This window comes from Aulonocara stuartgranti (assembly GCF_965226115.1).
Source record: "Aulonocara stuartgranti genome assembly, chromosome: 6".
In the NCBI taxonomy this organism is placed as follows: domain Eukaryota; kingdom Metazoa; phylum Chordata; class Actinopteri; order Cichliformes; family Cichlidae; genus Aulonocara; species Aulonocara stuartgranti.
Genome location: NC_138944.1, coordinates 20,527,782 through 20,553,726, shown reverse-complemented (window position 1 = coordinate 20,553,726; position 25,945 = coordinate 20,527,782). Strand labels below are relative to the sequence as shown.

At 40.2% G+C, this 25,945-nt stretch overlaps 1 protein-coding gene across 2 annotated transcripts; it reads right to left on the bottom strand.

Moving 5' to 3' along the window:
- Positions 1-2,559: 2,559 nt before the first annotated feature.
- On the bottom strand, positions 2,560-25,032 carry lcorl (ligand dependent nuclear receptor corepressor-like). Of its 2 annotated transcripts, XM_082536208.1 has the most exons (8): positions 24,831-25,032; positions 23,469-23,531; positions 17,692-17,780; positions 17,426-17,552; positions 16,730-16,951; positions 16,530-16,608; positions 5,490-10,189; positions 2,560-5,391 (listed from the first exon to the last, which is right to left on the bottom strand). In XM_082536208.1, the coding sequence occupies exons 1-8, from the start codon at positions 24,919-24,921 to the stop codon at positions 5,384-5,386; spliced, it is 5,379 nt and encodes a 1,792-aa protein (XP_082392334.1). In that variant the 5' UTR covers positions 24,922-25,032; the 3' UTR covers positions 2,560-5,383. The 2 variants fall into 2 exon arrangements, with proteins under 2 accessions (XP_082392334.1, XP_082392335.1); XM_082536209.1 differs by lacking the exons at positions 2,560-5,391; positions 5,490-10,189 and adding an exon at positions 11,066-15,646.
- Positions 25,033-25,945: the final 913 nt, after the last annotated feature.

Genomic DNA, 25,945 nt, shown 5'->3' with positions numbered 1-25,945 from the left:
ATCAAAGTTAACAAAGCTTGTTCTCTTTTTAAAAATTTAGTGCAAACATATCCTGATAACTTTTAACAGGGAAAAAAGCAAATCACCATTTCACACAAGAAGCAAAGACAAAATGTTTCTTTTGTGTTCATGTTTTAATGCCCTGAATAACCATGTGACCTTTCTAGATTCCCTTACCAGTTCCCTCTCTACCAGTACATAATTAAACCATGTTAATCACCACGAATGTGAAGAATTCAGAGAGGTCTGATCTCAATCATTGAAATCTTACAGAATAAAAATGGAAATGGTATTTCAGTTTTGCTTGAAGTTACATACATTTTCTATAAATTCTTAAAGGGAGAGTAACAAGTCAGGTTTTTACGGTAAACAAATAATTATACTGTAAGTAAAGTGTAAGCAATTTTAAGTATTTCATGGTAATTTTATGGTATTAGAATAATGTTTTCCCAGCACGTTGTAAGTATGCTGTACTTTTGGACTGGATTAATCTTGCATTTTTATATATTTATTTACTTTTACATTTTAATTTAATATTCATGATGGTTTTTTTTTTTTTTTTTTTTCCCCCACCCCCCCCTCCCCCCACTCTATAGTAATCATATAGTAGGGATTTAGAACAGTTTATTGTTTATGTATTTCTAAATTGTGTTTGAACTGTAAAAGGAAAAGTAATGAGTTGGACTTAATCACAACAAACTGATAGCCTTTATTGTGGGCCACGAGTGTCAAAATGAATTAAATACCAAATTAAATAATTGTGTTTTAAATGAAATTACATGTAATTAAGTTTAAACAGTTTTAATTTAACAAATTTAATGATGTATTAAATCATTTTGGCACTCAAGGCCCTCCACACCGCGAGTATGTTAAATGTGTGGTGTATAGTTATTTGTGGGAACTTTATTTTTGTTTTTTTTCACTTTGTTTTCTATTTACATTAATACATGTAGACACCCTGTAGGGTGTTGCGGGTTCAAATATTGAGGGTGAGCACAAAAACAACAATGGTCCAGGAGAGTCGGTCAAACAATGATTTTTAATGAACACACGCGTGGGGAGATGAACACTGCGCACAGACAGCATCGATCTCCGGCCAGTGATACACAAGTAGTTGTTTTTATAACATCAGGGTATTATTTATGACGCCCCCTCATGCGCCAAAGCAGATACAATACAATAAATGTTGACGACTTTTGACACATTTAAAAGGACATCTTCTCCGTCTCGAGGCCAGGCGCTTCCTGTTAATCTTCTGACTCTCACTTATCTCCTGGAGCAAACTGTCCCTTAGGCAGACACAATTTTGCAGTCACAAGCTTTTGCAAACTATTATTTGAACTCTTACCTAAACATGAGTCTAACTACTGTTTGTGTGTGTGTGTGTGTATGTGTGTGTCTCGACCTCCAACGCACTCAGCCTCACCCCGCCCGTTGACGCTTCTGGCCTTTTACCAGACAGAAGCTCTCTGTGATAGGTGTAATAATCTTAACTAAGAACATGTGTAATCTATTGAATAAATGCTTTGATGAAATGATAATTAATGTAATGGTAATGATGGTTATGAATAGTAGCAGTAAAAATATTGCCCTGATCTCCACAACGGTGTTTACAGTGACTGCAAGGATAACCACACTACTGGTTGAAGAACTTATTTACTATGACCCTGGGGTCCGTTCTTCGTACCTCGCTAAGTAAGTTAGCTGGATTTGATTGTTGACGATTTCGCGTGATCCTGGATCGTTCGGTTCCCCGAAGCTCATCCGGGACTTGCTGTCATAGCAACAGATCCGTAAGCGTAAACCTGCTCGGGAGCAGGCTTACTTTATGTAAACAGGATTAGATCGCGGCCACTCAGGTATGTCCGCTTCATGTATACGAAAGCAACAGCGATATTTTACCACTGTTTTACCAAAAATAAATATTATCAATGTAACTAAAGATAATGCAGTACTTGATCCTTTTATTGATGTCACACAGATACATACAGGTCATTTCCTAAAAAAGGGAAATGTACTATTAATCATTCTATTTCATGTATGTGATTATTACAGATGTAATTCATATTCTAGAGTTGTAATTGTAAATTACTTCGTGTAATCAAGATGAGAAACCAAGGCTATAAAAGCGAAGGTGGATTTGGGAAGTCTGTCGCAGCCATGTCCTGTCCGTTTACGCGAGCCACCCATTGCGGAAGGTGCAAGATTGATAAGGAGAGTCCTCAGAATTCAGCGTATATTGCGGGATAGACAGGATCCTTTAGCTCAGCGCGACAGTGTGCTCATAGAGAGATATCGATCTTCCCGTGAGGATATTATTTACTTAACCAACTTGTTGACGAGGGGGTGCAGGACCACCACCTGTCTTTTTTTGCTCTGCCCTTTTCTTGGTTGCTGTTATAAACAAACAGATTATTTCAGGGTCTCTTTTCAAGAGACTAAAAGCAATATAAGTGATAAATATTACCATTCTGTAGAATATTCTTATATTTCACTTTTACTTGTTCCCATGTTCTAGTGGCTCCACAACAACAAATGAATGAATAACTCACACCTCTCTCTGGTTATCTCAAAAGACTCTTTATTGGTTCAGTCACAGACACCTGTTTGTTGCATCTGTATTGGACAGTATAAAAACACATGATAAAGAAAATATACAACAGATGTATAGCACCAGGTTCTTCAACAAACAAAGGGCTGATGGTTATTTATCAAATGACAGAGACTTGCCCACCTCCTTTATGTTGAAACGGCAACCATAGTGACATGCATACAACGGTAGTCGGGCACAACACACCCTAAAGGGTGAAGTTTTTGACCTACAGCTGGACACCTTGGATCTGCCGGTCTCTGGACAGATGGCAGAAAAACAATGACATTGATCCAAGATTAGTGTTACCCCATCAACTCTCAGGCCTAGTCCTAGCTGAGCTCCTGTGGAGGTCGGCGTCCCTTGCTGCAACTTAAGAAAATAACAGAAAATCCAGGGAAACAGTGACAACTCAACATTTAAAAAGTAAATAATGCTATTACGTGTAAGAGGAAAAAAAAAAAAATTCTTATATTTTTGTTTCTCTGATGAGACCAACGCAGGTGGGCAAACATAGTTTGTATAGCAGAATCCTTTAAGATCACATTACATGGCTATGGAAACAACTGAAGTAACATCCCAGGCCACTGGTACTCATGTACATCCATTCGTCTGTCAGCAATAAAATAATTACTACATACTGATAAATCATCTGGATTTGTATTGCACCAAACAGATTCTAGTTTTACAGTAAGGGGGGGGGGGAGTGGTAGTGGGAGATGGGATGTGCAAAATATGGGAGGAGGAATCTGCGTAGTGGGATTAATCTCAAATATAGAGCCCCTTTCAGACGTGCACTCTTCGCCTTTGATCTGACAGCATGAAAACACGTAGGTTTCATGTGCGAAGGAAGACCCCGGTCACTCTTCTGTGAAAGCCACGACGGCAAAGCTTTTACTAATGTTGAACTTGCAACATTAGTGTATCAACTTCTACACTGCATGCGTCGCATTGCAACTTAAAAGGAACTTGCGAGATTAGGACAGCGACCGTATCGCGTGGACCTGCGAGTTGTTGAGCTCTCAAGTGAAAGACCTGAACAGAAATACCAGGTACACAATGAGATTTTATCTCGCCAACTCTGTTTCGAAACAACAGCAAACATCTCTCTGAGCCTGTGCAGGCGAGGCAGGGTACAGCTCTCTCAGCAGGATACATGCAGTAATGGGTGCGTTCCACTTCCCACGTAGGCAAGTCTGAGTGATGTAAATTGCATCAGCAGATGGTGTGCAAGACATCTGCATGCCTGCCAATTTGCAGTGATGGCATAGACTTGCCCGCTGAGATGCTGCAGTTTACAAACAACATGTGCAGAAAGTAACAGGAAATGCTACTCGTCAGTGGTGTCTGCAGCTACAGACACACACACGCTTAAGAAAAATACCCTGTTCATAGTGACAACAGCAGAAATTAATAGTTAAACAGCTGGTCAGGGAAAACTCATTTTTCCCCAGTAACTGGTGGTTGCCAACCTGTCTCTAGGATCGTGCCTAAATCTATGAGACAAACGCCCACACCCTCTTCACAGCTCAGTTTTTCAGATGATTTTGTGGTCCCAGTCGTCGGTTTCACATCATACTGAATAAAACGTAAAAATTCTAGTCATTCAAAGTTGGGAGGTCACTGGCTAAATATTTGTGAACAACAAGCGCAAAAAAAAAAAAAAAAAAAAAATCACAGATTAAATACGAGTAAATTGTGAGAAACAATGTAAAAGCACCCTACGTCTGACTGACAGGATGTCAGCACTTTAACGAAAAGCCAGCGGTGCATATATCACGTCTGAAAGGGGCTCAATAGTGCAAAAAGTCGATCTGACAGCAACATACAGTATATGCTTTGGGTGAAAATAATACGTTCTTAGAAAGATAACTGAATAAAAACAAGAAAGATCCCACAAACCATGAAATTAACCAGAAGCTATGTTCTACAACTGCATAATGCCATTTCTGTCACTTCACAGACACCTCTGCATTTTGTGGGGAATTGACAACTGAAAATGCTCTTGAAAAAGAACTCATGACATCAAATATTTGGTTTTAGTACAGGCCAATTAGTGCATTTCAAGACACACTCTTACAGCTGTGGCCTTTTCACAGATAGCTACTGGAGTTAAGATTGGGTGTTAAGTGAACTGAAAGATTCCTTCATTAAAAGCCTGTTTTGGCTACTTGTTTGCGACAGCAGTAGAGAAAACAAAAGGCTCGGATTAAGAGAAAGTTTCAAATCAAATTCCAATATACTTTAAGCAAACCTAAAATACAAAAGCAAATATTAAATTACAAATTAAACATTCAAAACAGTGCCAAAGTACGAGTCACTATAAATAAAATAAGTGGGGGTTTTAGAGCTGGCATTGTGGCTTAAAGTAGTAAAAATTATGATAAATGTCAGGTTAAGATATACAGTAAGGGCTCATTTCCGAGAAGAAGTGTTGGTCTTAGTATCAGTAAAGGTACATTTTTAGGGAGATGGCAGTCGAGCTTTCATTCCTCTATGACCACTCTGACAGGGTTCACGGTATAAGCACTCTTTCCATTAAAACTCTGAAGTAACTATTATATTGATCTACTATACACCTTCAGAAAGACAAAGGCAAGATGACAAAATGTACATACATATCCATGGATAAAAATAGTGCAACATCAAGCTTTTAAGTTAGACTGCTACATAGCTGCTGATTGTAAGACTGAACCATACTGAGATGGCCAGTCTACGTGGTCAGCACAAAGTCCAAAGGCACCACGTTAAACCACAGTCCCTTTCCCAGGAAGAGGAGGCCTCATGCTTCAGTTAGCTTTCTGTCAGGAAAAGATAAAAGAACAAACGTTTATTGGGTAACTTTTGCATGGGCAAAGTCAATGCCTTCAATTCAAAGAAAAGAAAGAAAAGTAGTTACCAAGGACAAAGTCACGCCATCTCGGCCCAGTCAGGCCCCTCATTCGCGATTGTCTCAAGATTTTCGCTGGTGGTGGTTGTGGTGGTTCAGTAGACGCAACCCTGGGACTCTTGAATTTTCTTTTCTGCCTCCCTGCTGGCTTTGCTTCCTGCTCCTGGACTGATTTTGATGCAGAATCTGCCAACTCTTTCGAGGCAGTCCTCCTATTAATGCTCCTTTTTCTTTCAGTTTTCACAGCTTTAACGAATCTTACCAGTTGCCTGTCCTGTTCTGCAAAGAGGTATGCAGAAGGTGACCCTTCCAGTGTCACAGTACAAGAGTCCCACTCTTCCTCAGCCGATTCGCTATCAGGAGAGTTGATCTTCCTTAGAAACACCCGGCATTCTTTCAGCGTTTCAGGACCCCAGGCTTTGGAGCAAAGGTTCTGCTCTTTGTGTACATCCACGAGTTCCCGAGTTTGGCTAACCGAAGAGGCGGCAGAACCGTTTTCCAAACCAACAGAGTGCCGATCGTTTGTGGATGTGTATAATGCTTTACGTTTAGATTGTAGTCCAGTTACTATACGTTCATTTCTACAACATGATACTGCTTTTATGTTTCTCCTGTCCCTAGCCCCATTTTGCCACCTATCCCTTTCTTTCCGGGTTAGAAAACGTGTCCTTGCTCTAACCAGAGTGGCTTGATATATACTAAATGCTTTGCCTCTCAACGGCTGGACTTGGCGAGTGCGCTTGCTTGCAATGCTTAAAGTAAAAAGTTGTCGTCTGTGTGTTGACACAGCTGCTTTGTTTCTCTTCCTCAGCCGTCTCTGAGCCTTCTGATGCTGTAAAGGGCTTTTTGGCACCATTTTGGCAAACTTCTTGATGTGTTTGCGGAGTCGCTCTGCCTGAGGACTGTGGCAAACACTTTTTGCATTAGCAGAACGAGGGAAGTGCATAAGTTCGTAACGATTACGGGAGCTTGCCTTCTTGACAATGGCCAGAGATTGTGTCTCGGTGGTCTCCATAAACCAGGAGCAGATCTGCTGCATGCTACAGGACCTTGGTTTGTTGGGCGAACAGTCAAACAGTGTTCGGACCACAGAGGAATGATTTGAATTCTTGGCAAATAAACTGCTGTCTTTAGTGCCTAGTTTAGAATCGAGGGCCAATTCTTTTTCTTGGTTGTCCACAGCGTCTGAGACCCAAGTGTCAGAGATGACTCTTATTCGTCTGGCGAGCTCCTGGTTCATTGTCTTTTCCTCAGCTGATGCTGCCCACCACCTTAATGTCTCTTTAGACCTAAAGATCGAATCAACAGATACCCCTGCCAATCTGCTTACGTCTAGAGAAACGCCCTTCTTCTGTGGTCCACATGACTTTCTCTTCTCACCTGAAGTTTCGAAACTACTTTGCTGCTCATCCTGTCTCCTTTCACTGTTTGCCTTGTTTAAAAGAAGTTGTTTAGAGCGTCGTACCAGCGCATTGCTGCGGCTGTATGATGTAGAGGTGGCAACAGCATGCAAAAAGTGTATTGATGGCTTTCTCACTCTCTTGGAGTGTCGTACTACAGGCTGATTGGGGAGTTCATCTTTACTACCATCCTCTGTTTCTTTCCCTTCTTCTTTTTGACCCCTTTTGCTCATTAACTGATGACTGATTGTCCTGGGCTCTTTGGCAGACATGAAGTCTTGTAGAAGTACTTTCCTAGGAGCCAGCATTTCAGGAGACTGCCTATTCTCTTTATTGATTTGAATTTTACGTTGACGAGGTGACACTGTGGTCACTGTGACTGAGATTCCAGAGATTTTAACCTTTGCAGGTCTACCTGGTTTCCTTGAGCGAACAGAATCATCATGCTTTTGACATTTGATGTTACTGCCAGATTGAGGAGCAGGCCTTTTCGCTGGTCTGACAAAATCCAACTCCTCTGAGGTTGTTTTAATACTACCTGAGCTGGTCTTAGAGTTGTGCAATAGATTTACGGCTCGCCAAGCGTCATGAAATTCTGTTTGCAGCTGGTCAAAGCCCTCTGACACCAATCGTTTGTTTCTCCTCGAACGGCCATATACGACTGTTATCTTGAGGTTTTTAGTTGTATTCTCCTCAATATTAGGTGCCAACTGACATTTACCATTTACCATTTTAACATTTTTAGGTTCGGAATCCAAAGTCTTCTGCTTACGGGGTCGGCCAATTGGCCTTTTTGCTTTTTGCTCCAGCTGTGGTCCCAGTTTCTTCGGACGCCCAGGACGCCTTTTTGGTGGAGTGGTTTCATGAAAAGAAGTCGAGTTACCTGATAATCCCTGGCTGTCAGCTCCAGCTACGCGCTTAGTTGGAGTACCTTCACCTGATCCTCTGGAAGCATCTTTAGGTGATGAGGAAGGGGACCTGGGCAAAGAAGGAGACTTGCGTGGTGAAGAACCGTACTTGGGTGTTGAGGAACCAGATTTGGCGGGTGACAAAGCACACTTGGGTGTTGAAGAACCAGACTTGGATGGTGAATTAGCAGACCTGCGTGTTAAGGAAGCAGATTTGCTTGGTGAGGAAGAGGACTTCGATACTGAAGAATCAGACTTGTATGGTGAATAAAGAGACTTGGGTGTTGAGGAACCAGATTTGGCAGGTGACAAATCACACTTGGGTGTTGAAGAACCAGACCTGCGTGTTGAGGAAACAGACTTGGCTGGTGATGAAGGAGACTTGGGTGTTGAGGAACCAGATTTGGCAGGTGAAGAAGCAGACCTGCGTGTTGAGGAACCAGACTTGGCTGGTGAAGAAGATGACTTGGTTGGGGAACAAGAAGACCGTATGCATGAGGCAGAAGATTTTAGTGGTGAGACAACTGATTTTACTTGTGATATTGCAGGCTTTTTGCTCTGGATTGTGTGCTTCTGATGTGTCCCTGACCATGAAGACTCTTCACAGGGATCAAAATGTTCTGTTTGTGAGCCAGAACCAGAGCCTGCTGATTTGAGACTGTATTTAACTCCCTCTTTATCCTTTACTGGTGATACAAACATAAGTTTAATTGGACTAGTGTACTGGACTTGGGAATTTTTAAGACTCTCAAGACAAGTATCAGAATTTATAGGGACATCCATATTTGATGAGTCCTGTACTCTTTTTGATGATGCTGATCGTAACCGTCCTAAGAGAGGGACAACACTGTCACTACTATTGTTCTCTTTGCCTGAGCGATGTTTTTTAGGACTTTGGTCTTTCGCAGTCACAATCTGTGGAGTGACCTGGCTTTGACTTTTCACTTCCATGTGAGATAGTTCATGTCCTTTTTCTGCTGACTGAAAGGCAAGCTTCCCTGTGTTCACACATGAGGACAAAGAAACGTCATTTCTGGATTCTACGTTGGCATCCTTAGCATCTGGATCTTTTGATGACATATGATTGGTGCTAGATGAAGCCTTGTCCTTTTGTGCTTTCTGATTGAAGATAGGTTCAGAGAAACACGCAACAAAGAACATACGTCTGGGCTCTGTGACATAGGAGGAGAACCGCGGTGGAGGGACTATATTTCTCCTTGATCTTCTTGCACCCTCAGAAATGTTAAGCAGATGACACACTCTCCCTTTAATAGCACAAGCTTTCCTTTTACCTGATCTTTCAGCCTCAGTGGTTTCACTTGATGGGGATCCCTTGTGGCTTTTGTCATTTGTAGAACTGCAACCCTCACCACCTTCTTTGCAGGACAAAACACACTGTTTAGCTGAGCTTGTAGCCACTGTATTCACCTGTTTTTGTACACTTGAACTTTGTTGGTCATTGTTGTTCTGTATCTCAGGGGTGCATTTAGGTTTTTCAACATTCTGGCGATGACGGGATCTAGTAACGGGTGACTTGGATTCTTTGTCTTGGCGACTAAACAGCTCACTCAAGCTGTAATCACTGGGACTGCTTGTGCGAAGCACTGTGGTGATGATCTCAGTGACATGGGCATCAGCACGAAAAGGCAGGTTGTAGCTGGTTGAGGGAGATAACGGCTGCTCCTTTTCAGAAACATAGATAGCCGTAGAAACCAGAGTAGGGTCCTTGTCTAGAGGTGTTATTGTCTCCAGTTTCTCACTAAAACGATCCATGACATCCTGCAGTGAAGTCCCACTTGGATTCTTATCAGCCTGACTTCTTTCAGCGATCTTACTTTCAGCATCTTCTGTAGTTGCATTGACATCTGAGGCTTCGTAGCTTGCAGTTACAAAACTCTGTACCATGAGATTAACATCCTCCTCTTGGTGAAGCAGAGAGGGTGGGTTTTCATCACATTTCTTACCGAAATCTGATGGGATTGGGGAAAGAGGGGGAGGAGAGGGACTCTGCTCTCTCTTCAGAACAGGACAAGGAGGGTCTCCATCTCCTACCTCTCCATCTGTTGTTTTCTTGATTTGGAAGCTGCGTTTCTCACAACATATGGAAGAGGACAAGCATAAATTAGAAGAGGGTGTGCAAGGCGAATGGAACGATGCAGGAGAGGCTGCAACAAGACTCTGACACGAAGTGCAATGCAGCTTCTTGGAACATAAAACAGTGTCCCTTTCGTTCCTGAGCATCTCTTTTTCATGGCAAGCATACTTGAGGATTTGGTAGATTAAGGATTGGTGAGCTGGGCAGAGAGAACTCAGAACATCATCCAATGTGGAACATTGACCAAACTTAGTCCCTCGCTGTTGCTGACCTGCCTTGTCTTCTGTGAAAGATGGCACCGGGGAGCTAGAGGTAAAAGGTAAAAACTGGAGTTAGAATGTTTTACTCACAAAGTTTCAAATGAGAAAAAAAAAAAAGAAGAGCATGCACACAAAATAATGAAGACTAAAAATTTCAGCAGCAAGCACATTTAAGTTGCATTTGTTCCATAACAGCACTGCCTGAAAGTTTGTCATTTCTGACTTCCATATATTTTATAGATGAGACTGGAGTTCGTGCTGGTTGCAAGACTGCACCCGCATTATTAGAGTTAATGTAAAAATGTGATATGCAGCTTAAGATGTAGGCAACATATTGTGATGAAATGATGGTAATGTATCCTTACAGAAATCAATGTTTGAAATAAGCTTAAGAAGAAAAAAAGTTACACAGTAAATTTTTTTGGCAGTAGACTTGCTAGCCATCAATAATGAAATAAAATGAACTCTGAATGGTACAAAACTTTCAGCTTAAATAATAACATTTGGAAAAAAAAAAGTGGAATGTAGCTTGTAGTGCAAGATGTTTTTGTGGTTTATTACACCAGGAAAACGATATTGTAAATGCAGCCTATTTAGCAGCGTTTGCCGTGTAGTTTTTCCCCCAAATGCACTTTAATTTTTGGAGTGCCACTATAATGTTGATGTATTGCAGAAGGAAGTGACATGATGCATTGCTCTACATTGTGTGAATGTGTGTGTGAATGGGTGGATGACAGGTTGTGTAAAGCGCTTTGGGGTCCTTAGGAACTAGAAAAGTGCTATACAAATACAGGCCATTTACCATTTTACCATTTACTGGATTCTAGCCCTTGTAAAAAGTTGTAAAACCTTTGATCTGCAGTACAACTCTCTGATAACTGTAAAGCAAACCATTATTCTAGAAAAAAAATAACAACAGGCGATTGATTAAAGAACTGTTTTATTGATTAGTTGCTGAAGGCAAATGATAACATTCTGCTAACAGCAGAAGGAATGATTGAAGAAACGCTCAACTTAACTTTTTTTTTTTTTTTAAACCAACAGCACTTTCATCAACAAACCAACAGTTCAAAAAGCCCTCTAATTTTCATAACAGCCAGCAGGTCCAAGAAGTAAGATATTTAATTATAGAATCAAGTAACTGATTTAATATCAACCTATTTTCAAGTTTTTACTTTTTCTCTCCAGCAATTTAAGTACTGTTTGCGGCCAAACCATGTCAGGTTTCAAGAGGCCAGGTTTAAGTGTTACATTCTGTAGTGTTGAGTCAAGTTTCCACTGCAGGAACTTTTCACTGAAGGAACCAGGGTACAATTACAATTCTGGGGTGTACCTCCAAGAGAGTCCTTGCTCAGGAGGTAGAACAGCAACTTTGGTGGTGGGGTTCAAGCTAAACTTTTCTGACCGACTTGTTAAATAATTTCTTCCAACTACTGGGCAGTTTGCTGTATTGTTGTGTTTAATTTAAAAGCGGTGGTGGTGGGTCTCGAACAGCCATTGCTGTTTCATACATGAGCAGTTTACAGCAATTTCATGTTCTTTGTCTTGTTTGACAGGTTGCTAATTTTCAAAAATAGTGCTTATTCAACATTTAACCTAACAGCATTGAGCCCCACTTGAAGCTTTTCTGGGCAGGAATATCTACCCTCACAAATTAGTCCTACAACTGGAACATATACAAAGGTGTATATGTTGCAAAACCACCTGCCCATCTCCGCCTAGTTTCTGCGGTGGAAACTTTCCAAGTACTTTAGGTGTTACAGAGGCTATATTGTTGAGTTTGTTATGACAAATTATTCTTTAAAATCATTAAAATAATTTAATAGTAACAAAATCACTAAACAATCACAATAGTCAGCAGTATAATTTCTGGACTAAATAAATTATATGAGCTAACATTTAAAAGCATTCATGCAATTGTAGCAATACACATTTCACAATGCATCAAAGTGCCCCGTTACAAATCAAGAACTACCACAATATTTAAAAAAATAAAAAAATAAATCACAGTTCTGAAGCGCAATCAATAAATAAATATGCCATAACAACACAAAACAAGTTTCTAGAAAAAAACAATTTTGTTTTATAAATCATAGTGCAATAATTGATTTATGCATAAATAGCAGAATTACGTTGCCTCAAAGATTTGCCAGCAGTTCAATCAAAAATTAAAAAGCCCTAATCTCAAAGCCCAAGTGTGTTCCCAGAATTAGCTGCAATTAAACAAATACAATGATGTCCTTTTTCAATTTCTCAGGGCGTGTTCGGAGTCATTTTGATATAAATAGTAGATAACTCCCAAAATAGAGACATGCTGTGCTGAGCTGTCGCCATAGAGTACCATGTACCGCAATAAGAACAGACATTCAGAAGTGGAGACAACATTTGCACAGCTGGAGGAATTACAAAGGTTGAAATGCCACAATTTTGTGACTGAAGAACTTTTAAAAACCGACATTAATAACAAAAAAAAAATAAAAATCTGTAAATGCCGCAAGACAGAATTTCAACCTTAAAGGAAAAAAAGAAAAAAAAAAAGATTTTACACGCCACATGGCTAGTTTTTTTTTAAAGTTTAAGTGTTGTTGATAGCAGTGAATTTACATTTCGCTGTTTCTTGAGAGATAAAGAACTCATACAGATTTTAAGCTTGATTTGAAACCTAACACTGGGCTATAGGCAGAGAATGTTCAGAGGTATATATGGCAACAGGTTAAAGACGGTGAGAGAGAGGGGGGGGGCTGACATTGCAGCAAATCCAAAGTAAAGCAGCTTTGTGTGGGTAACCCTGAAATGCTGCTTTGGTAGTAGCACTGTTAATGGAAAAAAGCCCATTCTAGAGGCAGACATGAGTGTAGACGAAACTTTTAGCATTTTTACAGACGCAGACAAAGAAGCCTTAAAAGCCTGACACTGAATAGCCGCGTGGTCGCCGTTTAAACATTTCACTAAAAACCTAAACTACCGAAACCTCCAGTAGCTGACACAGTCGACCATCTATAACATTAAGACTACCCATAAAACAAATATTAATATTAGGCTTAACGGTATTACTGTTAAAACGTTAACTGAAATGAGTTTTTCTTGTAGCTACGCATCCATGTGCCAGGAAAACAGTCCCGTAAAAGTTAAGCAGCGGTCATGGTATGAGGTTTGCAGTAATACAGCTACAGTAGCAGAATTAGTAAATATCTGTGATAATAAAAGAACATCTTTCACAAACGGTACAAATACACAATAATATACAGTTCCCAAGCTTATCAGTGCACATTTAAAACATGCTGCACGTTTGCATTCCAACTACACTCAATACAGTGTTTAGATTAGCTTGTACAGAATGAAAGGAAATATGTGGACACAAAATGGCTTTTTTAAGCTAATCTCTTGTACAAAAACTCATAATCAAGATGTAGCCACCACAGCATATATACTGTACAAGCTCCCTGTTTGTAGAGGTCTCTAACAATAGAAATGAGTTTTTAAATAGTTTTAATGGCTCTAAGTCACTTGAAAAGCCTAGGTATACATACCCAGAGAGATAGAAAGCTGCAAATCACAATCATCAATGCTCCATTACCAAGGAGCTTTAAGAATTGAATTAAACCTGAATAACCTAATAACCTAACAGCTAACAAATATGACAGTCACACTTTATTTTTCAGCCTTAAAAGGTCTGCAACTGTGTTTCTCATACTTGAGTCTTGAGCAATCTTTTTGGGCAGCCATCATTGTTTGTTTTTCCTCCTTGAGAAAAGGATGTACAACACAGTACAACTACCCTGAAGGTAAAATAATTTGATTCTATATCACCAACAGATTCTCGTTTTAAAAAAGCCTTTGTTTTTAATTCTGTTGATCAATCGTGGTAGTAAAAATTACTAAGTGATCTAATGTTAAACTATGAATACGTTACATTTTGTTGAACATTAACTTATCGATGATTTAATTAGATGTAATCACATACTGGTATCTTAATAACCAAGCCACGAAACTCCACAGCAGTCCCAAACGGAAAAAAACAAACAAACAAAAAATAGAAAAACAGTATTCTGACAATAGTACAGTGAAACGAAAGGAGATGGTGAATTAAGAGGTTCAGTACCTCAGGCTCTGATCCGAATTCATTTACCACGTTGGTCTATCCATAAACAAAGTAAACGATCTAAATCATTCGTCTAGATCAAGATGAGCAGGACTTCTACCTGAATAAAACAGTACTGTTTATGGCTGCTTTAACCAAAGGACTCAGAACGAAGCAGGAGAAATACAGCTTTAAGTATGACTATCACATCACAGACAGAGTTAAAAGACCTGAATATTAATATCAGTGTAGTTTGTAAAGGCATGTGTTGTGTTTTAACAAGTGTCTCCAGAAAACATTTATCTTGTAGGAGGTGATGTGTTCAAGTGTTGAGGTGTTTTTGAGGCGTTTGTGGTCTAGAACCTCTTTGCGTCAGCAGCTGAGGCAAGACTCCCTGAGTTAGTGGAACTGGTCGTGCTACCAGAACCAGACGAGTGAGAACTGGACAAACAGAAGTTGGCAGATTTCTTCTTAGGTGGGTTCTTCAGTGTTCCAGTACGCTCTTTCACTTTGTATTCTAGTGTGCTATGGGGCACCCCATAAACCCCCTGGGCTTTAGACACACTCATGCGACCAGCCATCACCATGGTGATGGCCTCCTCCATCAGTTCGTGGTCATACTGGCGGTACCTCCCACGCTTCTTTCTAGGTTGCTTGTCTTTATCCCGGCAACCTGCCCCATCTTCTGACTCATCCAGTGAGGATCCACGTGGTCCCAGGCGATGAGGTGACTGGCTGGCACTGCCTGGACATCCTTGTGCCAAGAGTGGAGGTCTGAGTTTGAAGAGAGATGAAGGTCTGGCAGCTGCTGTTGATGAACTGGCAGTACCTTCGCTTGATGAGGTACGTTGATGTAGGTTTTCAGCTATGCTGCAATTCTCAGCTGACACTGACCTTTTGTGGTCAGACGCACAACGAACCTGAGGAATACGCAGGGGTGTGGGTGGCTCCAGACTGGGGGTGGGGCTTGGAGGGGGCTGGAGAGCATCCCTGAGCTGGGGAAAACAGTGAGGGAGGGTCTTCTGTAAACTACCCGGCTGATAAAAGGCAAGAACAGATGAAGGGAAACTAAAGTCCCCATGCTCCTCGACAGCACCTCCAATTTCTGCTCGCTCTGCCCATGCTGCCACTTTCTGCAAAACAAGGCGTGCTTCGCCACCCAGCATTGTTGACATCACATTGCATGATGTCACTTCATCCCTGATATCTCTGCTTCCTGCTTTAAGCTGATGCAGCACTCCCAGCCTCCCTTCAGCCCAGCCATCCAGACCCTGTCTCAGGGTTTGAAGGGGTATTCCATAAAGCAACGCAGCCCGCTGCTCCTGCAGCCTTCCTGATCGTATATCCTTCAAGGCCTTGGACAGCAATCCCTCAGACAGCTCCCAGCTCCTCTCAGTGTATTCCTTCTGCCTGCACTGCCTCCTAGGGATGTGAGGACCAAACAGCAGGGTCAGGATGGAGGTGATGGAGGTGGTTTGATTTGTGGCATAGGGGACAAGGGGGTGCAGAGCGAGGGGTCCACTCCTTTATGCCTTGTGTTGGTAACATCACTGCGACTGTTAGTTTCATGTCTGTATGTTCTCAGTCTGTTTGTGGGCCCTCACACGCACGCACACACACTGCTGCTGTGTGTCTCTCACACACAGCAGCAAAGCCTCTTCACGTCCAGGTGGGACAGTCTGTGAATGGCTGGGGTTACTTTGGTGCTCACATAAAACCCCTGTAGTTTTGGGATATCCAGTGAAAGTCCTACATGCTTGAAGATTGGATAATCAAACTCATCATTAATGTATTAGTAAAAACGGACGTAAAATGGTTGTGAAGTACTGAAATGCTCTCCTCATTATACAATCCTGAGCTGCTGGCAAATGTTATAATACGGCCATTGCTGTGACGTTACCGCTCAAGAGATAAAAGAGTAAACCCCATAGAACCACAACACCAAACACAAGCTAGCTCCTCACAATTTATTACAATTACTTGAACCAAAGCACTGCTAAAACAGGAATGTGTGTATTTCAGGCTGAACAGGTGCTATTTAGCTGAGCAGTGAGCATGACAGTAATAAACACAGTGCTCATGCTAACCTCTTAATCTTTGGCATGCTATATAGCTGTTGTTGTACCACACTCTGAAATGTGGATTTGCTGCAAACCAAAGTGATTTTTCTAGTCATAGGATATGGGCCATAGTTATGTAAACGGCATTCTTGTTTTTGTGAAGAAGACCCAGATTTAACTAAGAGTAGGGATAAGTCAATAGGCCAGACACATTAAAATGCAGTCAGAGAACTACAAAAACTTACCCTGATCCCCTGTGATTCTCTGATGATGACGAAGTTGTTGAGCAGGCAGAGTTCCGGTTGGAGAGGTCCAGCACACCATCTGTTACAAGACAAGTGGTCAGAGTCTGAGTGCCAGTTGTTTGGTTCCTTCAGGAGGATGCCCATGTTACAGTCAGACATAACATTAAATTTTATATGCGTGCACTAAATGCGTTCTCTACCTTCGATCGTGTTCTCCTCCTGAGTTCGGTTCACTGTGAGGTCCAGAGGGGCGTCAGATGCTTCGGACGCGTCAGACAAGGGTGATGAGGTCCTTGTGACACCATTTGTATTGGTGTGGAGCAGGCACTTGGATGCATACTCCTTAGCAAATGTGGTTATCATCTTCTTCATCAGCTCCTGAGCAATCTGAGGTATGTTGGAATCACTGCTCAGGTGCACATCTAACAGGAGGAGAAAGAAAAAAAATACAATTAAAATCACTGGTTTCAATTTTAACATGCATTATTTAAAGGACTAGAAAACTGATCTGAAAAACTGATCTAGAAAACAGTGTTTAAACAGCGTTTTTAATGAGATATTGAAATTAAATCCACTGTAACAAAAAATGTCTTCTGATGTTACCACACTAGAAACAAGTCTCAAAAGCATCCTAAATCTTTGGGAACACTTAGTGGGTCATGAATAGCAGAGATTTGACATGCCAATTACACCACAGTAACCGCAATGTGTATTAGGTCAATAATGTAATTCAGTTCATTGTGTACATCAGTAGACAGGAACTGTGAGATACTCCTCTCTGGTTATTCCCCACATTAATATTTATGTCAACTTTGGCAGCTGTTTTCAGTATAGGAGCTCTTAGTATATTAACAGTTCTACATAACAACGAGGTTGTCCAAATCCACCTGACTCACCTTTCTTGTGGAACACAGCTTGGAGGAACTTGTGTGCTGATTGGGTGCTCTCAGAGATGGTTGGGGCCCGACAAGGTGAGTAATCAGAGGGGGAGGAGAGGGGCGACGTGGCTGCAGGTGCTTGATCCTAGAGAGGATGATAAAGAGGAAAAAGAAGAAGATACAGAGACAGAAAGGTGATTACTTATTTAGAATTATTTTTTACTCTAGGGTGCAGAGAAAAGAAAGACAACCTCTCTGAGGCTTATCAAAACTAAAGTCCTTACACTAGATTTGTCCAGGAGCACGTTGCAGAAAGAGCACGGAGAGCAGTTTGATTCTGGAGACCAGTCATCTACCTCTTCCGGTTCACAGTCTGAAAGACACAATATCGCATAACCATGTATTACAGTACTGCTGATGGATCAAACCAAAACTGACAACAGGCAGCAGGGGTTTCTATTCTGTTTCCTTATACCAGCCACTTCAAATGCTGCTGACACAATACTAATCTCATTATGAGCCACGCTATCATATATAGACAATACACACGGAAGAATGACTAGAGTTTTTCCATAAGTGGCATCTAAAAATCAATTAGCTGCTAATGTTGATTTCAATAGAATGGTTTTGATTAACAGTTTATCATGCTTGTCTTTTTTATAACCAGTTAAAGTGACCGTCACTCCTGCCTCAATGAACTCTACATAACTGTTTAACACCCCCCTTTTTTAAGGCGACAAAATACACTGAACAAGAACTGCTTTTACAGCTACTCTCAACCAGAACGTTTGTTGCAGTAGCTCATCTATTGCAGATCAGTGCCTGTAAAATGACAAATGTGACCCTGAACACAAACTGTGTGAAGCCCACAATCAGTTTGATTTAATTCCAACTAATACTGTAGAAGGTGTAGTGAATCGTGTGAATGCGGACAGCAGAGGTGGGTAGTAACGAGTTACATTTACTCCGTACCTTTTTTGCACAATACTTTTTACTTTTACTTGAGTACATTTGTGAAGAAGAAACTGTACTTTTACTCCACTACATTTGCAAAATTCGACTCGTTACTTTTTAAAAAAATACTTAGTTTAACACATTAGATAACATGCCGCCAGTGGAGTTTCCAGTAAATTTTTTACCAATCAGATGTGGCCATGCAGTCACATGACCAGTTTGAAACTGTGGCGGGCAGAGCGGCCCGAGCGTTTCAAAGTAGCGGACACACGGAAAGAAGAAACACATGAAAACATGGCAGAGCCAACTGTCTACGCTAGAGCTGAAGAGGATGAACACCCTTGGCCTCATATACAAAGAATGTTTTGCTTAAAAGCAATACTATATATATATATATATATATATATATATATATATATATATATATATATATAAATATTATATTGCACGAACGTGATAATTATATTGTATGAACATGATAATTATGTATACTGTAATAACGTGATATTATATTGTTCAAACGTGAAAGGTATATTGCACTAACATGAAAAGTATATTGTTAGAACAATAAACTTTTCAGGTTATAACGTGATATAGCTGTATTTTTCTTTTGCCTGGGTGGCAGCTCTACGCTTACGTACTCGGATGAGCTTGCCACAGTTCTACAAGTTGTGCCTCCATCTCGTGTCCATATCAAACGCTGCTCCGCCTTTTCACTTTCATTTCTGTGTTTGTGCATGCGCAGTTTGAGAGGGTGCGTTGAGGGGCAACAGGATTTCAAACAGGTTTGATGTTCTTGCGACCATACGATTGATGATTGGGAGCTGGTCGTGAGATCTTAATTGCTTTTCGTTACCCCATGTATACTACACGATGCACAACACACGGTTAAGGCGAAACTCGGGCCGATCCCCAAAACGGTTGCGCGACTGAAAAATCGGCTCAAAATGGGCCAAAAAAATTTGCACAGTGTATGCCCAGCTTTTGAAAGCTAGCTTCATCCGTCTCCCTCCCCTGTGGTTGGAAGGGGCGGGTTTTTATCTTTTTGCAGCCAGACTGAGGTGTTTGCCTTCTCAAGACAGCCATGGAGAGATTAGAGGCTACATCGTAGCTCCAGTCACGGCTTCCATCACTGTCTTTCTCGTCTTTCCCAGAGTAACAGCCAAACAGGAGGATCTAATGGCTAGCACTGCTTAGCCTTGCACGCGTTCTTATTTTAAACTTAATCTGGAATTCATTGCAAAGTGTTTGTGCGGGATATGAATGACAAGATTTTGTTTTTCAACAAGAGTTGGTAAAAAAACATCTCCAGTGTGATCAAATTTTCTTGCCAAACATCCGCAGCTTGGCAGTGTATACAGCACTATAATGACCAGAGCTAATTCTTTTGAAAACCATACATCATACAGGTCTCAACTTCATCAGACATAACCTAGACACAGAGCTGGATGATGCCAGTACAAACAGCGGCCTAACCGACGAAGATGATGGATCCATGGGGGCAGGAAAGCCAGAAGCAGGGGAGCTGGAGAGGTACCTTTCATGTCCATTCACTGGAGGTGTGGATCTATTGCATGGCTTTCCTCACATTAAAAAGCTGTCAATCAAAATCAATACAGCTCTTCCTGCATCTGGAGCTTGTGAAGGACTTCTCAGTCATGCAGGACTCCTGTTCATTGCTTAATAGTTACAGCTTCACAGAAAGAACCTTGAGAGCAAACTGCTGCTGAAGCTTAACCATCACTTCACTGAGTGAAGAAATGGCACATTTTTGCTAAATATCCAGAAAATGCACACCCATACAACTTATGGTAAACTGAGCTGCCTTGTATGTACATATGTTGAAGATGCCTCGTTCTAATGTTTTCTCTGAGGCTGCTGTGCCATTTGGAGCAAAAATGAATATAAAGTTTACAGCATATCTTGTCACTGGAAATTGTTTGCACTGTTTATATATTTATATTATTTACTGTAGGTATTGGTGGAAAAAAGCTTTATGTTGTGAAAAACTGAAATCAGAATTGTGCCTTATTTTGTTGATGTTTTTACATATATTCCTTTTGAAAATACTAAAATTTGTATATTTATTTATTTTTGTTTGTCTGATAACATTTATTTATAAAATAAACCGGACATTTCAAACAGTTACTCACTACTTGAGTAGTCTTTTCACCAAGTACTTTTTTACTCTTACTTGAGTAACTTTTTTGACGACTACTTTTCACTTTTACTTGAGTAATAATATTTTAAAGTAATGCTACTCTTACTTGAGTACAATTTTTGGATACTCTACCCACCTCTGGCAGACAGACACATGATGCCTCATCATGGTATATGCACAACTCACCTCTTGTCTGATTAGATGACATAGCATTAAAAAGAATACTGAAAATATAATTTTCCAACCTTATACATTGAGCTGTAAATGTATAACAGAATAAAATGTCCTATAAATTATATATTTTATATTATCTGCATATGACCCATTACCCCAAATTGTTTTAGATACATTTTAAGTAACCATCTTGCTCTAATCCAAGTGTATATTACATGAATACATCACTGATTGAAGAAGTGATTAAAATCAGACTTTAGATATGATGCTGCATTAAATGTAAATGCCTACAGTTGCCAGTAATTTTACTGTTGCCAATAGTGTGCTGCACGCTTGTATTTAAAAAGCGGCATCAGCTGCCACTGCATTTGACTTTTTGAGCTAAAATGTTTCTGAGGTTGGATGTACCTACACCCATCAGCAGTTTACTTCATATCATGGAAAGCCTTGCTATGATTTTCTTAAAGGTACATGTAATATCAGTTTTCCAGAATAATTTTAGACCGATGCCTAAAATACTATGAATTAAAGTGTAAAGGATATTTTGGTACTTTGAAGGCACAATTTATATGAATTAAGTATATTTTAATTTCATATTGTTAGTACCGTATTTTTTTGGACCATAAAGCGCATTAAGCGAAACAAGCATTAGCATTTATCCTCCAGCTTCACTGTTTATGTTATGCTAACATAGCTATGTTGCTAGCGATCACATAGCACAGCATTATATACCAGCTAGTCCAACTTCAGTAACCCTACAAAAGTCACTGCTGTTTACTTTTCTGTCTTCATTTATGTTGGAAGTGATAGCAGAGCTGTATGTTTATATTTTTCACAAATCACTCACTCAAAACGTGGTATACCATGTTTAGGTGGAAACTAGCGAGCTAACTTCCTGCTAACTTCTAACTCCATTAAATTTAAGAAATTCTGTTTTCATGGATACCTGGATGTTAAACTTAATTGTCACACCTGGTAAAGCAGCAACGCTGCTCATTTTATTAAAGATGAAAGAATTTAGACAGTCTGTAACTCTCAGTGATGCCGCAGTGTTCGTTTGACTTTGAGACCTGAAGCAGACGCAGCTTTGGACCCAGATTACTCCGCGAGGCCCTTGACTACGGTACCCGTAATCCTCCGACAATACATCAAGCGGTGCGACTTCGTAGCTAAAGTTGTACTAAAAGATTTTTTGTCAGATTTTTGAGCGCTGTGTACCACATAAAATTGGTTCAAGGTCAGTAAGCACAACCGGAATTAATAATTAAGGCACACTGAGGATCTTTGAGAAAATTAAAGGATTTTAAGTATGCCTTATAGTGTGGAAAATAAATTATTAAGGGTGGCAGTAAAAAAAATGTTGCACAGTGGTGTTGCGCTGTCTTATCATTCATTTAAGATAGATTTTTTTTCCCACCCTGATCTTGTCTCAAATGAATGCCTCACTGAACAAATCATCCACCCAGCCAGGAGTCTATCACGTCATCTGACTAGGTTCCAGTGTAGCCTAACTCAAACTCCAGATGACACTGCAGACTTCAATGAGATCCCAGACAGTGTCAAGCAAGCTGTATGTTTTGGCTGCTGGTGTCCACAGAGTGCTAGAGGGATGTGAAGGCATGATCGAAGCTAATAAAGGCATCAGAGAGACAGAAAGTAAGACTTTCTTTAGTTTTTTCAGGGATCTACCAAATTCTGGTGTTTTAGGTTAGATTTATTTGACTTCCAGGTTCGATATTGTGCTCCTTCCTGATATAAGTACAAAGGGTAGTGGCACCATGGGTATGTTTTATGGTGTAACTGCATGCTTTATATACTGCAAATATTTTGTGAAGACCTTTGTTCTTGTGAGGCTGACATACTGGTGGTGCCTTGGAGCACACCGTAAAGAGTGACGGAAGTTTCCAGGGCGTGGGGGCTTTTGTGACGCTGAGGTTGTTATGTGACTGCAGAATTTTAGTAGGTGAGAAATGGGTCACACATAAACACATGGCAAAGGCAAAGAAGATTAAATTTCAGCTGATACATTACAGTTTACTCAACATGGTTTTGGGAGCTCTGGAGACTCTACTTTTCAGCATACTGTACAGTCATCTGACACAGAAATGGACTCTATCTCCTCAGGGCTCAGTTTTAGGCTTTTGAAAATCTAGTCCCTGATTACTCCTACCACAGCTTTAGGTCTAACAAAATATTGAAATTAGAATACCAGAAAATATTTAGACTTGCCTCTAGGATCAGTGAAACTGTATCATAATTTGTTAACAATGGTTGTTAAATAATCTAATAATGCAATCTGCTGTGCTTTCTCTCGAGGTAGCATAGAGCATATATATGTAAAATTATGAGTTAAAGAGGAAGTGGACTGCTTTTAAATGAGCAGGAAAAGAATCGTTTTTGCTATTTTTGAGTCCTACTTAAAAACAATATACGGTTAAAATTACAGTCAAATGGGAAGTACAAGTATGAATCATACTGAATACGTAGTTTCTGATTCAACTACTTAAATAACGTAATGAATACCAATCAATAGCTAAGTAAATCCCACAACAAATGCTAATCGTTTTTGGTTTAAAAGCCTTAATATTGGTGACACATGTTTGAGGTCTGATATTATAAGAATAGATATGGGACAGCGTTGGGAAGACAAAAGGCATGGCAAGAATAATGATTTGTTTGTTTGGCAATATCATCGCTTATGCTGAAAATAAATGTACAGTCCTCTTATAGTCACAAGCCAATGGTAAAGAGCATATACAACCAACAACCCACCATGAAATAAATTGAGGTCTCTCGGCAGCGGGCCATAAATTCCCTCCAGAATGCTTTCAAACCCTGCAAGACAAAAATGGGAGCAATCCATCAGTGCTGATACGAACAAGTGCATGGTTTAGGGCTCCAAGATCTGAGAAAAATCTGCTCTCAAAACTGTTTACTATGTTGTCATTTTCAGGAAGACAGAACAATTTAGATGTTTACAATGAACTCTTTATAAACCTTGAAAAACACACATACATGATTACATGTAGGATGCCATTGTCACAACAGTTTAGATCAGAGGTGTCAAACATGCAGTGTGAATATTACCGTGAAGTTGTTATTACTCCCATTTAAAATTTCCTGGTGTGGTGTTAACAGCATTATTTCACAGGAATTAAAATGTAACTGTAGATACAGGCAATTTATTTAAATCACAAAAACAAATGTAAAGGTTTATTTTGTGCCTTTTTAACTGTGATACATACAATACCAGACGATGCAAAGAACATCGAGAAATGCTGAAACTACATCAATCATCATATTTGCAAAATGACCAAAATAATTTGATGTCTGACAAAATTTTACGGGAGTCTTCTATATTTTGGGTGATGTCAGTTTTTTGCTTTGTTTAAAAATAAAAAATAAAAAAAAGATCGAGTTTTTTTGTGACCAAATGGACAGTGGTCTTATAAATCCGGCCGACTTGAGACCGGACTGGACCGTATATGGTTCATTAGCTAAAACGAGTTTGACACCCCTTGTTTAGACGTTATACACAGTAGGAAACTGACTTACGAATAGGTGCGCCAGCCTTATGCTAACATCACCAGCTGCTGTAGCATTAAAAACTACGTTCAAATTAGAAGAGAGCCCGAGAAAAACCGTTACCGGACACCACTGAAATGAATGCTTTCCTGGCATTGCACTGACATTAGCTTACTTAACGTAACAACAACATCCTCCCGAAATAACAACAGCTTTTAGCTAAGCACTGCTATAGCATAGCCATCGAACAATAAACAATTATAACTGTATGTTACTAATATAACTGATTGTGTTATGGTACACCGATAGATAAAATTACATATCTTGGTTGGGCATATGCATTATATCTTATTGGTTACAATCCAATTTAAGACAGAAATGAAACGACCCAAGAAAGCGCTAACGCCGGCGAAGGGCTAGCAAGCGCAGACAAAAGGAGCTAGCTAAGCAGCTGTCTTGGCTTAACTGAACACTAAAAGCAGCCACATCAGTAGCTGCTAGTTAGCTAGGAACCAACACAGCTCGGGTAGCGATCCCTCTGTTGCCGGACAAAACCATTCACTACATGTTTTATTTTTTACAAAATACTAAACTGCATATGAACCATACCGACGCAGTGTATCAATTTGTAACGCCAAGAATCAAGTTCCCGCCGAAACAACTTCTTTTCTGCCATGCATCTACACTGCAGCGTCGTCATTCTTCGTCCTCTGCCCCTCTTTCTCCCCTGTTTGCGTTACAGCCGCTGTGTATTGTAACCGCTGCGGTGCATTTGTCGCCGCTACCCGATCCGTACCTGAAACCCAATCCGACCACGCATGCGCGAACCTTACCTCACTTCCTCTCTTTGCCAACATTTCCTGGAGCACGATTAAAAAAACAAAATTTAAAAATGACCGTTGTTGTAACGCAAACAAATTACCAACATGATCAGTGCAAGCAGACTAGATGATTCATAGAATTATGAAATTACTAACGGCAAATTTATATATGAAAGACTCTGTCCCAACCCTTTACGATCCAAGGTTTCCACTGTATCCATGCAGCCTACTGTGGAGGTCACAAAATATGGCGCTCCAGAGCGGCTGCAGCCAGACCCTTCTCAACATTTTCTGAAGAGTTGGTTCCCTTTCTTCTTGAGTATTTTGCAGAAAGCATAGGAAACCAACAACTTCCCAGTACAATGCATCAAGGTTTGACCAGGTTGATTCCAAAGCCTAATAAGGAACTATTAATATTGATAATTGGAGACCAACTAGCTTATTAAATAACGATTATAAAGCATTTGCTCTAATTTTAGCTAGTAGACTTAAGATGGTTCTTGACTCGGTTATTGATGAAACACAATCTGGCTTCCTGCCCAAAAGACACATAACTATATCAGATTGGTTTTAGATATTCTGGATTATTCTGACCTAATAAATAGCAATGGATTCATATTATTTTTAGAATTCCACAAGGCCTTCAATACAGTGGAGCATGAATTTATATTTCAAGCTCGAGATAAATATGGTTTTGGTACTTACTTCTCTTCAGTGATTATACAATAACAGTAACAACAGTATTAAATTAACAAATGGTACTTCACCCAGATTTAACATAGAAAGAGGGATAAGACAAGGCTGTCCCATTTCTCCATACCTTTTTTTGTTAATTGCCCAACTGTTGTCTAGTCATATGAAGTCAAGCAATATAGAAGGTATATGCTAATTGGCAAAGATTTA

What these genes read in the sequence shown, in the direction of transcription:
- lcorl (XM_082536208.1), bottom strand. Translation starts at nt 24,921, where the DNA reads ATGACGACGCTGCAGTGTAGATGCATGGCAGAAAAGAAGTTGTTTCGG. An exon ending in AGACCTCAATTTATTTCATG is followed by an intron (nt 17,781 to 23,468) that starts GTGGGTTGTTGG and finishes TGTGTCTTTCAG; the next exon opens with ACTGTGAACCGGAAGAGGTA. An exon ending in TGCTCCTGGACAAATCTAGT is followed by an intron (nt 17,553 to 17,691) that starts GTAAGGACTTTA and finishes CATCCTCTCTAG; the next exon opens with GATCAAGCACCTGCAGCCAC.